The following is a 15,809-nucleotide window of genomic DNA, read 5'->3' as shown; positions in this document are numbered from 1 at the left end:
TTTAAACTCTCATTTCAAACTCTGATTTTATTGTTCAGTACTTTGTGCTGTGGATTTAATTTAAAAATTAACTGTAGAGATTAAGAAACATCTTCAGCCATTTCAGGCATCCTATTCAGTGACAACGTCCCGATGAGTTAAACTCTGGGTTTTTCTGTTAAAGTTGTCCCCCTGCCTAACGCCTGCTGCTGCTGGAGACGGTTCTGTGCTGGTTTTGACGTTTCAACTGGATCTGTTTGGTTTTCCACAGCCTGCGATCCAGCTCGGAGACGTGTCTTTCCATCAAAGACGCCTGTTCCAGTAAACGTTTGGGTCGCCATTTGTTATGTTCTTAGAGGAGTTTCTGTAGAGGATCGCGGTGTAGGATGACAGTTTAATGCTGGGTTCCATTAGTCTTGGGTCCAAGAATGGAGATTATTACAGTTTTAAGTCAGACAACCAGTGGGATTTGCTAAGTATTCTGCATCAGATAGGCCCCGGCTCGCTAATATTTGCTGTGTGCGTTCAGACATTAAAAAGCATGTTCTCAAGTAGATTGTGCAGTGCTGTGTGTGTCTCTGTTTGATGAAATGCAAACATCAGAAAGGCAGATAAACAGTTTATTCCCCCCGCTCACCGTTTTATACACCCTGTTATGTCAAATTTGGTGAGAAGGAATGGCTTTTCTTTCAAACTACCTTCTGGCATATTTTAGAATGGATGTTTTGGAGGCAGCTGTCTAATGATTGGTTCTATAGATTACCCCCCCCCCCCTCTCTCTCCATCAATGGACTGTCCCAAAATAAACTTGTAGACTTTAAGATAACGAGATCAAGAGTCAGCAAGGTGAACCGAAGAAACAGCCTCAGTCAACGGTTCCAGCTACTGATGACTTTTATTTGCAGAAAGATTCTGAACACTAATCTTTTTCTTCCTCAGCTGCTTCTTCTTCTTCTTCTTCTTGATTTTTATTGGCGGTTGGCAAAAAACGTTTAGGTGAGCATTACCGCCACCAACTGGTATGGAGTGTTCCTTTCTCAGCTTCCAAGAGCTCACTGCTTTATAATCAAGTGGGAACACACCTGCACTTGAATGGACCAAACCACAATTAAACAGGGAAAAGGAAAAACACATGAAAAACTAAACAGAAAAACAAAAATAAAACTATTAATCTGATTTACAAACTCCTCTATATAATAAAATTGTCTGCAAAATAAACCATGTAATACAAGAGAAGTCAAAAAGTTACTTTAAAGAAAAACAAAACAATACTCCAAAAGAAACCCTCTGATTGGTAGAACCCAGCCAGACAATCAGTGACATCATTTAGACATTTAAGCAGGAAGTACTGGGCCGGTCCCTCCCATACTCCTGCAGATCCACAAAGGACAAACAATGGTGAGTAAAAAAGGAAAACAAATATCATGAATATACTTTGAAACCAAAAAAAACAAGTTCAACCAATAATCCAGTTGTAGCTTTAACCTAATCATAGATGGAAACTGCAACCTAATGCTAACACAAACAAACCCGGGATAGTAAGTGGAGCAGAGCTGCAAACTAATGTTTAATTTTAAGCAATATGGCCAGCTACAGAAAGGAAATTAATCAGAAATAAGAATAAGGGACAAATGGTGAACACACACTGAACCACTTTGTCACAGACTTGTCCAATTTAGTTTGTCACAGTTTATGTTGCTGTAAACTTCTTAATCATTGCTCTGACTGGAAGCAAGTTTTAAGTGAGCAACTATTATGAGGATCAACATACATCTGCCTTACTCAAATGGCTTATTGTCTTGTCTTTCCCGTTTTGAAAAGTGGTTAAGAGTAAAGGGCCTCCGCGAATGTCGTTTTTATATCGACCGATACAGGAAGTCATTAAATCTTCATAGATGCGTGATCCGAAAAATAAATCATAAAATGGGAGAAAAATGCTTCCATTAAATTTTTGGAGAATTAGTGAATTAAAATGTAACTAATTCAAGTATCCAAACAAAAGGTTGAATTTAGTTTTTATTCTCAGTGGTACATTACACTGCTGGAATGAAATATTTCTATATTTTTATTTCTTCTTAAGGTTTCTAAATGTTTTTACCATTGGTGCTAATATAATAGGAAAAAATGCAAAAAAAAAAAAACCACTTTTGCTGCTAAAAAGTGACAAAGTAACATGCACATCCCAACAATACGCACACAAAAACACCGACTGGCATTTTTAAAAACTGGCTGAACCAACCAATTTATCGCTTTAAAAATTCTTAGAACTTTTTTTTTTTTTTTTGCCGTGTGTTATTTATTGGCAACCCCGGAAAAATACCACTAGGTTTGACTAAGATCATAATTTTAGTCTTTACTAATGCAACAGTTTATTCTGAAACCTTTAGACAGGCATCTAATAGGTTTTATCCCCGCTGAACTGAAAATAGAGAAAATTAAGGAGCTTTAAAAGGTCATGCCAGACCTTTAAAAACATTTTTTTTATAAATGTTTCTAAAAAAGAAGGGCACCAAAGTAAATGATGATAGTCTAGGCAATTCAAGACCAAAAATGGCAGGAGTAGATAGTTTCACTAGATAGAAAAATGTAAGTTTTTCAGTGTTTGACCTGCAGATCACTGATCAGAACCGATAAAGGGAAAATGGGCCCGTTCTGATCCCTGGTGGATATCTGGTTGATTTGAAAACCGCAGCAGTGCAGTGGGTATAGCTTCATTAGGTTGACCCCTTTCAGTGAGACGATCCCGCTGTGTTTTTGCTCAGGAAAGATCGCGCTGCCTGCTTTTTAAGTTCTCAGTATTAGCTGCGGATCACACCCACCACCGTCTGCGGCCGGGAACACAAAGCGCTTCTTGTGATCGCAGGAGCACTCAGGAAAATGCCAGCCGTCCACAGGTATCGCTCTTATCTACGGGGGGCCCACAGAGTGCTGCACAGTTCCTGAAGTGGCTCCGGCGGCTATTCTCCCACAAACTGACCACTAAAGCTTGCTTTTTTTTTTTTTTAACAGACCACACACATATATACTGTACATGTGACAAAGAAAACACTAGGACCTTAAAAAATGGGCATTTTAGTGAAAGAGTTGGGAAAGTGGGTGACCCCAGGTCAGCGTGATGTCATCGTCTCTCCCAGCCTCCTCTTCATCCCTTTCTTCCTCGTGTGTTTTAGCACTCGTAGCTCGGCTGCTGTTGCGGCTGTGATAAAGAGGAAGTGTGTCACAGTAACGCCTCACATCCGTCGTTCCCTGTGCAAACTTATGAGGGTACCTTTGGGGAATAAGGAGGAGCCGTGTCTGAGTGGTTCCACCTTCCTTTTCTCTTCTCTAAGCGTACAGAGGCCTTTTCTCTCCGCAGCAGGTCATTGTTTGTCCTTTGCCTTCGAGGGTTAGGGTTTTCGTGCTTGGCAGGATCCGTGACCTAGTTGAAACTGGAGTGAAAACAGGAAACAGATGAGGGATGAATTGCTAATTAGGCCCCTCCTGAGCTTGTTGTCAAAGCTCTTTTACTTCGGATTTCCATATTGACCGGCGCTTCATCCACTCCTCCTTTTTAAACGCTGTGTAAGTACCTTCAGGAAAGACAAATGGGCTCTGTGAGAGGGGTTGGACTAAACAAGTGATGGCCCTTTATCCTGATGTAATTAGGTCAAGCAGTTAGGAAAGATGTCAGTGCTTCCATTAGTCTTGGTGCAGAAAGAGGAAGGACAATGATTAACATCTTCTGTCCTTTTTTCTTATTGATTCTTTCTTAGCTGCCTTTCTCTCTCTTGCCCCCAAGATCCGGAGTTGCCTCCTAAATACTGTAGCTCAGCATCGTCTCTCCATCCAGTAATAATTTGTGTCCGCTTAGTCTTGCTTGAGTGGTAGTCCACATGATAAGTAGAAAAGTCCCATGATCAATAAAAGCGGGCAGCGGGGACTTTGTTTGCATCTTACGAGCGCTCTGCAGCGGCCCTGACATTCTCTCCCTCTCGCAGGTGTAATGAGAGCGCTGGTCATGGACAGATGATGGACGTTGAGACGTCGTACTCAGATTTCATCAACTGTGATCGCACGGGGCGCAGGAACGCGGTGCCCGACATCACAGGGGAGGGGGAGGTCGGGGCGAGCACGAGTGAGCTCACCAAAGACATGGCAGAGATGGATCTGAAGGCTGCAGGTGAGTGGAACCTGTCCAACGTCACTGACTACTTTGGTGCTTGATGTACGCCAGCTAATGGGCTAACTTTCCATTTTAGGATATTGAAAAAAGGAAAGTGTAACCTCATATGATCTGGTCTTTAACAGGCTGGAAGATTATTTGAGTCCAGAACAGATAAAGTGTCTCACGTAATTTTAGGCGAATTCCATCCAGTGATTACAGTGGTTTCTCAAGAGCATGATGGCAAATCGTGAAACTCCACGGTTGGCTTTAGCAGGTCATAATGGTAAACTCCTTTTTGAGTTTATGAGTGAAATTAGCTTGCAGCAAAAACAAGTCCAAACCTTCATAGGTTGGTAAAATAGGAAACCCTTCCAAACAAGTCATACTAGCCTTTCTCTAAAAGGCTAGTGTGACTTGTAAAAACTCCAGCAAAACTCCAGTTTTTTTAACTTTTACAGCAAATGTTTTTATTGATGCCTGAAGAATCTGAGATGGAGCTGTGATTTATTTAAAATATGCTTTCACCTTTGACCTTGGTACAAATAAGATTGCCATCCTTTGTAAAAAAAAGGTTTTTCACTTGTGAAGAGTAGAACGATGGACTTTAAAGGGACAGTGTGTAGCTCATTTGGCTTTTTATTAGCAAAAATCAAGTATTGCTTTCATAAATACATATTCTGCCAAAGTCAGAATAGCAGTCGCATCAAAACTGAAAGCGTACTAATACTCTAGAATGAGTTGTTTATCTATATATGGGTTGGTGGTGCACCCAATGGGGAAAGGGGACAAACTTTTACACGTATATGAACACGTGTCCTTGGTGGAGGAAGAGTATAAAACTAGCAAAGACGACCGTAGATCATTCTACTTACCGTTTTCGGTTGAATTGGAGGACCATCCATACTCTTTGCCCAGCGAGAGGGAAGATAAAGTAACCAAGATAAATAAAATAAGTAATAACCGGGAGAAAACGAGAGTCTACATTGGCGTAGCTTTTACCAGTTGAAGACAATTCATGAGGGAGCGGTGCTTCAAAGCTGATGTGCAGGTTGCAGGCTTTCTGCTGAACGGGGAAGTTAATTAAATATAACAGTGACGTTTATTTTGTCTTTGTTAGAAACAGGGCAACTACTCTATCCTCCAATAGTTATTCTGTACCGCATCACCTGACGGGTCACTTTACTTGGGCAGGATGCTTGCATTGTCACGTTTATGACAAGAGTTGCTTCTTTAAGGTCGTTGCTGATGTCTTTAAACCTTTGTGCTTTATTAACACACACCTGCATGTTTCATTCCAACAAAACTCCAGTTTTATGCTGAGGTGTTCTCACTCATAAGTTCATCAAGCATGTTCGATTTGCAGCACTGCATTGCAACTTTCCCTATGAAAGCACCAAAGCATTACTTCAGTTTTCCCCAATAGATTTCACATTTTTTGGGGGGAAATCTTTGTCTAATTAAGTATAAAATTTTGTGCTTCGTTTTGCACTTTAGATTAGGTCTAATTTTATACCCCTATAATTGAAGGATAGTGTACTTTCCTTGAACTTTTCCACTTGAACTTCTATGGCTGAGTCAGGAGCACTGAGCGTCTACACTGCACGTGGTTATTTGAACACACTGAGAATGTTTGCCTAATACAAATATGAGGATGATTGTTTCTGTTTAAACTCTATTCATAAACATTAACGGTAAACATAGGATGTTCTCAACAAGTAAACAGCGCTATGGTCATTTCCAGATGTCCTACAAAAATACTATTTGCTCTGATTGTTGCACATCACCAAAAGTCTGTCTGCTGGAAACAAAAATCCACCTTCCCTAGTCCATCACTGAAAACAGATAGCTGCTTTAGTCTTGGAAAACCCATTTTTGTTGCTAGATAGACCCCATGAATGGATCACATGAAACAGATTCCAATTGTAATAAAATAAACACTGAATAAGGTTACGCCCTAAATCTATATATGCCAGAGTTTAGAATAATTTAAAGAGCTTTTCATTCATTCAGGCACCTTTTTAGCCCTATTAGTGTAATTTGTCGTGATTACAATTTATTATCCTATTAGTTTGAACCGTTTTTAGAACTAAAGAAGGCTTTTGTACAAGAGGAGAAACGTCTTCAACAAACAAGAAGTCTAGTTGTCTTCTCAAGAGCTTAGCAGTGCTCTATTCAACTTTTCAATTTAAGACACACACTCTTAAATGAGATGAAACTGTGGTTAAAACTCAATTTGGATGTATCCCACAAATGTTCAGACTACAGCATGTCTGCATATTGCAGTAGTGTATAGATGGAGTACATGTGGCCATTCGACCAATAGCATCAAGGACGTTAATGGGCTTTTAGTTTGAAAGGATGAAAGATTATTTCAACTCTGTGTCTCCAGTGAAGAGATTTGGCCGATTATTGTGTATCTGCATCGCTGCAGATTAGAGGGATAAAATCAAGAACATCTCTAACTTTTGCACATATAGTCAGAGGTGCGTAGTAACTAGTTACATTTACTCAGTTACATTTACGTGAGTAACGTTTTGAACGAGATGTAATTTATAAGTAGTTTTACTGCACTGTACTTTTTACTTTTACTTAAGTATTATTATGAAGAAATATCACTACTCTGCCATTTCTGGCTTCTCTAGCCACCGTGAGTAACTTCACTGAATAAAGAACGGACTTGTTTTTACCAAAAATGCACCAGAGACACTTTATGTTAAAGTGAGACTTCTTGTTTGAACACAAGCTTCATTTTAATGTTATTTTCTGCCGAGCCAATTGGAGGCCAAGTGCGCATCCAGTAAACAGTAGATTTTCTCATTGGAAGAACTTTGCTCACTTCTAACATGATTTAAATACATTAACTGTTGTAAGTGTTGGTTTCATGAGTTATGTTTGGAAGGGTTTCTTCTACCTGTTTAATTAGTTATTTTGTAATTGTTATGAATATTTCCTCAGACCAAGTAAAAAAAAAATTATAACAGCAAAACAAAATCAAACATTTGAAAATGTCCATTTATGCATTCAGTACTTGGTTGGGAATCCTTTTGCACAGATTACTGCATCAATGCGGCGTGGCATGGAGGCAATCAGCCTGTGGCATTGCTGAGGTGTTATGGATGCCCAGGATGCTTCAATAGCAGCCTTCAGCTCATTTGCATTGTTGGCTCTGGTGTCTTTCAGCTTCTTCTTCACAATACCCCACAAATTCTCTATGGGGTTCAGGTCAGGGGAATTGGCAGGCCAATCAAGGACAGTAATGCCATGGTCAGTACACCAGTTACTGGTGGTTTTGGCACTGTGGGCAGGTCCCAGATCATGCTGGAAAATGAAATCATCATCTCCATAGAGCTTTTCAGCAGATAGAAGCATGTAGTGCTCTAAAATCTCTTGGTACACAGCTGCATTTACTCTGGATGAGTGTGTTTAAACTTCTGGCTATAGGAATAAAGGATTTTCCTGGATTGTTTTTGGAATCAGAAGTCTTATCTGATTTTTCGTGGAGCTTCTTTGATATTCCTGCAGTAAAACTTAAGCCTGAAATAAAATCTGAAATCTCTGAGGCAGAGCCAGGACCTCTAAAACTGTCTATTTGACCAATCAGAAATCCTACGGCTCCACCCTAAGAGTCCCGTTTAAATCCAAAAACTACCACTTCCTGCCGCAGCCAGTTATGAGGCTGAACTTTTACCCTCCTTTAAGGAGACATCCAGAGTAGGCTGGGGCCTTTAGTTCAGGCCAGAACCGCATTTAAAACCAACCGGTGTTTTCCTGATGATCATTACAATTACGATGTATCATAATAACAGAAAGTGTGCCGGTGAGCCGCTGACCCTGGACCTGTAGGCACCAACAAGCTGCAGCCCATGCAGGTGTTTGGTTCTCCAGCTGTGGGATTTCACTGGTGCCTCTGTGTTAAAGGAGTTGGACCGGCAGCAGAGACACATCCCTCTCACTGGTGTCCATTTGCCCTTATATTATCAAACCTTTCCGCTCTGAGCCAATCCTTCATTGTATTATTGTGCACCGCCTTCCTTTTTAAGTGTCCCATGACCTGCGGAGCTCAGACCTATTCAGGCTGTGTCACTGCAGGAAGTTTATTTCCCAGGATTGTCTTTTTTTTTTTTCCCCCTGAACTTATTTTTCTCTCTGCAGAAGGAGACCCGGGAGCGTCCCCGGCTCCTGAGGCTGAGGGCTCTACAAGCCAAGACGCCCAGGGCGGCGGGGGCCCGTCCTAAAAAGAGCAGGAGATGGATGCGGCGTGGAGGAACGCAGAGAGGATGCAGAGGAATGTGCGGAGGAGGAGAAGGAAATGAAGAGATGGAATATCGGTCGTCCTTTCTGGATCTGAGGACACTTTCACTCACTGCCGGCCTGTTTGGAGCTCTCCTCGCCCCAAATGTCGCCCACTTTTTTTTTTCTTTTGTTCTGGACCAGATAGTCTGATGGTTAAGAGAACTGAGTGGAAGTGGGAAATGGGATGCGGCTCCTTTGCTTTATACTCTTATTCATTTGTATTTCCTGACAGGATGAGGAAGCACAGAAACTTTTGGATTAGTGCCTGTGGAGAAGGACTGAGCGAAACAAAATTATTTATAACTAATAACAAAGCTCCGGGCTAGAATGGAACTGTGTCATGGATTCATTATCATCCGTTTGTCGTTTTCTTTTCACGCCTGTGTGTGGGTTTGTGACTCTCTCATTCCGTTTTTTTTTTCTTTCTAGTATCGTCTCCACTTACCGTCAAGTAAAGACTTCATATTTATTGCTAAATGTTAAGTGATAACTTTGTGATAGAACATTTCTTTGTGTAATAAAATACTGATGAATAATTGTAACATTTGTATGTTTTAAGAGATGATTACTTTCTTACGCAGGGAAATTTGTCGGGTTACTGAAAACCGCAGATATGGGAGCTATAAAAGCTGCTGTGTTCCAGCCAAACGGGGTTAATTACAACCATAAATATTCCTGAATGCAGCTTTTTGTGTACATGAGGATGGTCAGAGGAAGTCGGTGTTGACATTTCCTTCCAGCATGGCCCCCGTGTTCTCCTTTATCTCTTTTCACAATAAAGAAACAGACGTTTCTCTGCAAGAGCAGTGCAGATTTTTAGAGACCCTTTTCACTGCGAGTGTGTGGCTGATTTTCTGATCCAAGTTTTAATACGTACAAAATTAGATTTTTTTTTATGTGTCCTGTCTGGCAAAGTGGAAATAAGAGCCGTCTTAATGCCAAAAAAAGATCAAATTAATAAAAAAAAAAGTGAGTCATATTTTTTAAAAGCTTTTATTATAATGGGAACAGATTTATCTTTTAATAAGGGCTACAAATGAGTAAGAAATAAGCGCTTTTCTGTTTTAGATTAAAGGACATTTTTTAAATAAATATTTACATCAAAAGATAATTAATTTTTCAAAAACAAATTCCTATTAGAGAGGCTGTGTTTTCTCCACCTTGGTGACGTTGCGATGCCACCTAGTGGACACACATAAGACTGCACTTTTGGTATGGAGCTCTTTTCACCTGATTTTTTTTTTTTTTTGTTGTTGTTGTCCCGGGGCCAGATGCAGAAACATGGGGTAGAAAAAAAGAATAAAAAAATAGTTTCCTTCATGCACATCAGATTCTGTACCAGGGGGGTAATGTGTCCAAAAAAGCCTGCTACTCATATTGGTTAACCTGGTGTCACCATGTCTGTGGAGGAATTTAAACCAAATGCTGGATTTGGGAAGTGAAAATGTGAAACTAACAAAAAATAAAAAAAATTCCTGCAAAAAAAATAAAAAATAAAAAATCAGATAAAAAAATATTAAATAACAAATAGAAAAAAAATATAATCTTAAACAATTAAATCAGAAAAAGAGTTAAATCTAAAATGAATTAGAAAATGCTATCATAAAATATACCGTAAAAGGATTCATTCCTTTTTAATATCAGTTATATGTTCCTGTTAGATTATAGTTCTGGTCCACTGCGGTAACGCGTAGCGCTCAGACACCTGAATGCATTGGTGTTCCAGCACTTTTGCTAAAGCTGCATTAAGTGAAGAATAAATATGTCAAGATCTTTTCTGCCACAAGATTCATCCTTCCTGTGCTACTCTTGGCGTTGTAATTCCTGATATTCTCACAGTAAAACTGGATGACCAAACAAACCGTTTGTTTATAGGATGCAGATAAAGCAGGGATTTAGGTCCAGATGCACCTCGGCCTATCGTTATTAATTCAACCATATTCTTTTACGTCAGGAGGATTGTTTGCTCTGAAATTAAAATGTATTTTATTCCAGTTTGGCACCTTTTTTTTATTTTACAAGCTACCTGATTTACCTTTGGATTCTCTTTTTTCATTTATTAATCATTAAATATTATTAGACAATGTTATTTATGGAGAGGAACGAGACTGCATCCTTTCAGGGGTTAAAGGTGGCAGTGGGAATAAGGCTTATGCACATGCATTACATTTCCCATTGCCTAGTAATTACTTTTTCAGTATAGAAAACTATGCCTGCATCCATCTTCATAAATCTTTTATGCATCTGGCCCCCGGGTGTGTTTCACATGGAGAGCAAAAAGCACATTGGCTCCTTGTGTGCGTGGATTCCCTTCTTTTGCTCTTAAACCAATCAGTATTCGCGCCGTGCTATATCTGTAAGCAATGTAAACAACAAATAAGATGGCTTCTATAGGCTGATAAGCTGTATATTTATGACTATAGAATAATTGCGCATTTAAAGCTTGTCTTTTCAACAAAAACAATGTAAACTCGAAGTACGCAGCTCTTGGATATAATGAAATAAGCTTCGTTTGAAACGACAACCCTTGGATGTTTCTTGCACCGTTCGGTGGAATGTAGCCTCGTATGCAATTAAACGCACCCCTACACGACGAAGAGCGGAGGTATGCAAGTACTGAGATGAAAACTGATGGAAAGCATACTGCTGATGCATGAGGTAACACAGTCATGTGATAACCAGCTTATCTGATGCTCTGTAGGCCTCATGTGGGCTTTCATAAATTGAATAAAAGCACATTCCTTTGTGTCGGTAGGGGTTGATTAAGAGGTCAGAGCGATGTCTTAAAAGGCGGTGCTCTGTACCATCCCGTAGGCCTGGTGCAGTTGGTGGAGGAGCTCTTTCTTCTCCTCGTCTGGAAGGAAGCAAGACTTTGCAGAGTTGATGTTCTGCAAGACACAAAACAACAAAGTTTCCATTCAGCATTTACCCAAACAGTAACGTTCTCTTCTACATGAATGTAGAAGAAGGTCCTAATTGGCTAAGGATGTCAAGTGATTTGGAATTTCGATTCCTTCAGCTCTTTTTCTAATCTAAATGCATTGATTAAGTGATCATCGGTCAGTGTGTGCACCACAATATAAACAGCAGGGTTTTCAGTTTGGTGCTCTGAAGCATTTAGGTGATGTTACGACAAGATTTCAGAGAAGCAGCTGCAGTCTGAAAAGGGCTCCATGTCCATCTCAAAGCCATGTGGAGTCAATCGTTAGAGTATTTCTAAGTGCAAGACATTAATGGTGTTGCATTTCCTTTCAGGAGTGGAGATCTTGAGAGAAAACACTCAAAAACACTCTTTGTTAGCACGCTAAAAACAAAAGTTCATGTCAGTATAATTAGAAAAAGGCTGAATAGGTAAGAAAGAGAGGCTTTCTTGGGTTTAGTTGCATCAAACAAGACCGAAGTGGAGAAGTTTAGTTCTAACACAACTCTAACACCCCAGGGCTTTGCAGCCCTATACTTCATGTATGTGTCCATGTAAAGCAGGAGTTGAATAAAAAGGAACAATCACATCGTGGAGATAAGTCGAAAGATGGCCACATTAGATGGCTAATAAGCTAAACAATTTGCCTACCACAGCTACTTATAATAGCAGGAATGTATTAAAAATGTTGTCATTGAAAGTTTTACTGTGCTAAATGCTGCCGGTTTCATCTGTTGGAAGTTTCCATCCTTAATTCCTACTAGCATTAAACGCAACAAAGAAAAAAGATTAAGGCCAGCAGGGGGAGCTCTTGTAAAGCTTTAAGCCTATGTTTTCCATTCGGACTGTTAATGCCACATAAAATGAGTTGCAGTCGGTTTGTAATCTTAAAGGAGCATTTCATTATTTTTAGATAGAACTAAATAGTTTTGTGAAGAATTAAAGGTATCTTTTTAGATGGATTACGGTTAAACACACTATCTCTCTGTTGTTCTCCCACCTCTTCTTTACATAGCCGGGCCGGCACGCACCTGAACAGCTTCTACTCATGTTTTACCCACTCCCCACCCATAAAATGCAACCGCCAGGAAGAAAATGGCTGAGAGCATGCCCACTGGATCAACATGTTCTTTTGTTAACAGCATTATAAAGTTCTGAGTTACTTCTTCACTAGACATGTTCCTCTGAAAGGTGATGCTGCTTTGCTGTGTTTTTATCCTTTCCAAATAATACGAGCCGATGGGTGAGAAAGGGAACTTCAAAAACTCTTGATAAAATAATATGTTTTTTAAAGGGACTTTTTTTTCATTAAGAAAATCAAATAACTTTAATTTTTAATCTTCAGATTCTGCAAGAAACGGGCAACGTCAGTTTAAATCTGCTGAGATGTCTCTGGTTAAAGCAAAGCAAAAATGCACCCTGATTCTGCTTTGGAGCAGGTTCAGATGTCCAGCATGAGTTACTGTGGTAGCTAACCTAAGTGACCCAGCATTGGGAGTCTGAAAATCCTCAATTGAACAACTTCATAGTACAGAGCCCTGGGTGCCTGATAGAAAATGAGCCGACAATGAACCCTTGTTTACCAAAATACTGTAAATCTACATTGAAATGGTGGAAAAAGACAAAAACTGAGGTTCCCGTCAAGCTTTAAACCTTAACTTCCCTGAAATGCTTTGGTGTGACCTTCAAAGACCAATGCAGACATAAAAGTCTGCAAAACATTTGAATTTTTTTGACAACCTGTCAGATCTGCAGTTTAAATAATTGCAGAGAGGAAATACTCCATGGATAATTTTATTTTATTTACGCATGGGTTAAGGCGAACAAGTTCAAACATAATCACAGAGCTTTATCACTGCTGGTGTGCAGATTTGTTATTTTAGGGTTGAGCTGCTCCAGCTATGAGTTTACCGAATTGTGCAAATGCGAATGTTAATTTATTTGTTTCCTATGGTCTTATGCTAAGCCATGTTTAATGCAAACCTGCTCCAATCTTGATGTTGTGCTAAGTGGTACAATGAGTTTAAGCTGCACTGGGAACTTGCATCGTTAAACAGAAACTACGGTGGAATATTTTGTAGCACAAGGCTTTGTTCCTGCTTCAATAATCAGCTGATAAAGGGGAAATATAAAAGCAGTGTTCTCCTTTCTATCCTCATTTAAATGGCTTCTCCCTTTGATCGAGAGCTATTAATAAACGGTGCATTTGATCTCACCAGCCGTTTGAATTCCTCCTCCGTGAATCCCATGTGTTCGTGCACAATGCTGTAGTCGAGCAGCAGGTCGGAGTTGAAGATCAGAGGGTCATCTGTGTTCAGGGAGAAGTTGGCCTTGTCTCTACTGAACCTGCTCAAAGGAAAATATGAAACCCAAACGATTCATCAAACAAATCCTAGTTTAATGGAGGCCTGTTTGTCCGTATTTTAATGTGAGGGGGGCTTACGTGATCACGGGATGTATGGTAAAGTCTGGGTTGCAGGCACCTGTCAGCTTACTGGAAATGGGGCAGATCTGCAAGGAGAGCAGCAGAGGCAGCACTGGGTGAGCTAATTACTGCCGTCTCGCATCTACCTGATGTCTCCACTAGAGGGCAGAACGTCTCTGCTTCCTCAGGTGAGTTCACCACTTCATCTTTACAACATCACCACAGGTGTGCATAAGGAACTGCCCTTCATATAATACGTTTCAGGATATTAACGTAATATATGGGAATGAAATGACTTTTTTGATGGGTGATAACTTACCTCAAAGTGCATATTTTCATTTAGCAGTTTTTGGTACAGGACTTGGTCCTCCAGGGTTCTGTAGCCATGACCGACACGTTCAGCTTTCAGCACTTCTACAGCCTAAAAGACCAGGGAGCAAAGGAGATGTAAAGGCAAAAAATAATAATAATTAAAAAAAAAACAACGGAACAAACAAGCTTAAATATATACAGTCATGTTTACTAATTAGAATATGCATTTCTAAGAGGCTTGTTGGCCAGATTAAAGTACCTTTTGAAATAAAACAACCTTTAAGCCAAGATTAAACATACAATTTTGCTTTTTTTATTGGTCAGATGCAATTTTCTAATCTTAAATGAGCTATACCTGAATTTATTTTTTATGCATTTCTATGGAATGTATTACGAGTTAAAAGACATAATTTCATAATAAGAATTGACTAATTGATTAAGCAATCAGGTGAGTCCAGGCTGTTTTAGTGGGAATAAATGGAGACAACCCAGGACAACGTTTCTCTGCTAATAGCACAGGGTGTGTAGAACTACTAAAGCGTGTGCACGACTAGGTTTGTAAACAGCATGGCATGCATGCGTGTTGACCACATGATAAAGTATCATTTACCCAACACGCAGCCATTTATGCCAAGGAAAAAAAAGTCCCTCAATGAGGATTGTGCACGAGCTTGTTCAGTCTCGAAGGTTTCTTATTGGGGAAAAACAGCTGGGGCGGGACTTACAGTTCAGACTAAACTCATGGTTCAACTATATTTGTGATCAGGTATAGTTCCCTTAAATGGTAAATGGCTTGGACTTGTATAGAGCTTAAACTAGTCAGACGACCCCAATGAGCTTTACACTACAGTCAGTCATTCACACCCTGACGGTGGTGAGCTATGTTAGTAGCCACAGCTGCCCTGGGGCAGACTGACAGAGGCGAGGCTGTGGTCAGATGGACCACCGCCAGCAGGCAATTCAGGTCTTGCCCAAGGACACAACAACTGAGACAGTTTGAGCAGGGGACTGAACCGGCAACCTGCCAATTGCAGGACAAACTATCTATACTCCTGCGCCACTCTCGCTCAAATGCTGTGTTTTTAATAGCTGGACGTGGGAAAAAAATCACAACAGAGATAATGGCTTTAAAACAACAGCAGTTGTGTTAATTTATCTGTTTCCCTTAGTGAACTTAAATGAATTCACTTTTCAATAATGTTCTAATGTCGTGAATATGGCTGTACGTCCATTAATCCAAACTCTAGTAATAAGAGGTGCTGAAGTCTCAGGAATGTCTTCTGATTTGACGAGGCCAAGAAACGTCGGGTTGCTGACCAAGATGGATGCAGCAGGCCGTTATACCTTGGCTCCAGCTCAGTTCCTGCCTTTGTATCTTTTTTTTCTCCCTTCCTACCGCCATTTGTATCCAAAACAAACATGTTTTATCCGTGCACTTAAACTACTGCATACCACTTTATTTTTGCTTATAAATGATAAAGTTTAAACAGAAAGAGAATCCCTTTATTAATCACGGTGAGTAGTTTTTGGGTTTTATCAGAGATTAGAAGTGGATAGCTTGACTGCAACAGGCAGGAATGATTTCCTACGTTACTCTCTTTTACAGAAAGTCTATTGCTGAACCAGCTCCTACAGCTGTTCATCAAATAATGACAACGTTCTCCTCTCCAACACCATATCTAGGGAGTATAATTCCTTTCCCAAACATGGCTGACCTTCCTGATGATCTTATTGAG

The 15,809-nt window shown here is 40.0% G+C and overlaps 2 protein-coding genes across 4 annotated transcripts in view; one reads left to right on the top strand and one right to left on the bottom strand.

Annotated features, from left to right (window-relative positions):
- The window catches only part of pkig (protein kinase (cAMP-dependent, catalytic) inhibitor gamma), a 35,341-nt gene extending 26,097 nt beyond the window's left edge, over positions 1-9,244 (top strand). For both annotated transcript variants that reach the window (XM_012853779.3, XM_021311265.2), the window contains exons 2-3: positions 3,957-4,138; positions 8,276-9,244. In XM_012853779.3, the coding sequence (XP_012709233.1) occupies positions 3,985-4,138; positions 8,276-8,358 (237 nt within the window). In that variant the 5' untranslated portion in view covers positions 3,957-3,984 and the 3' untranslated portion in view covers positions 8,359-9,244. The remainder of the gene's footprint in view (positions 1-3,956; positions 4,139-8,275) is intronic.
- A 422-nt stretch (positions 9,245-9,666) lies between these two features.
- The window catches only part of ada (adenosine deaminase), a 28,702-nt gene continuing 22,559 nt past the window's right edge, over positions 9,667-15,809 (bottom strand). For both annotated transcript variants that reach the window (XM_012853781.3, XM_036142022.1), the window contains 4 exons: positions 14,081-14,182; positions 13,780-13,847; positions 13,553-13,682; positions 9,667-11,304 (listed from right to left, as the gene is read on the bottom strand). In XM_012853781.3, the coding sequence (XP_012709235.3) occupies positions 11,200-11,304; positions 13,553-13,682; positions 13,780-13,847; positions 14,081-14,182 (405 nt within the window). In that variant the 3' untranslated portion in view covers positions 9,667-11,199. The remainder of the gene's footprint in view (positions 11,305-13,552; positions 13,683-13,779; positions 13,848-14,080; positions 14,183-15,809) is intronic.

The sequence above is a fragment of the Fundulus heteroclitus genome, chromosome 1, assembly GCF_011125445.2.
Source record: "Fundulus heteroclitus isolate FHET01 chromosome 1, MU-UCD_Fhet_4.1, whole genome shotgun sequence".
Classification (NCBI taxonomy): domain Eukaryota; kingdom Metazoa; phylum Chordata; class Actinopteri; order Cyprinodontiformes; family Fundulidae; genus Fundulus; species Fundulus heteroclitus.
The sequence above is the reverse complement of the archived record's forward strand: the minus strand, read 5'-3'. Positions and strand labels throughout refer to the sequence as shown.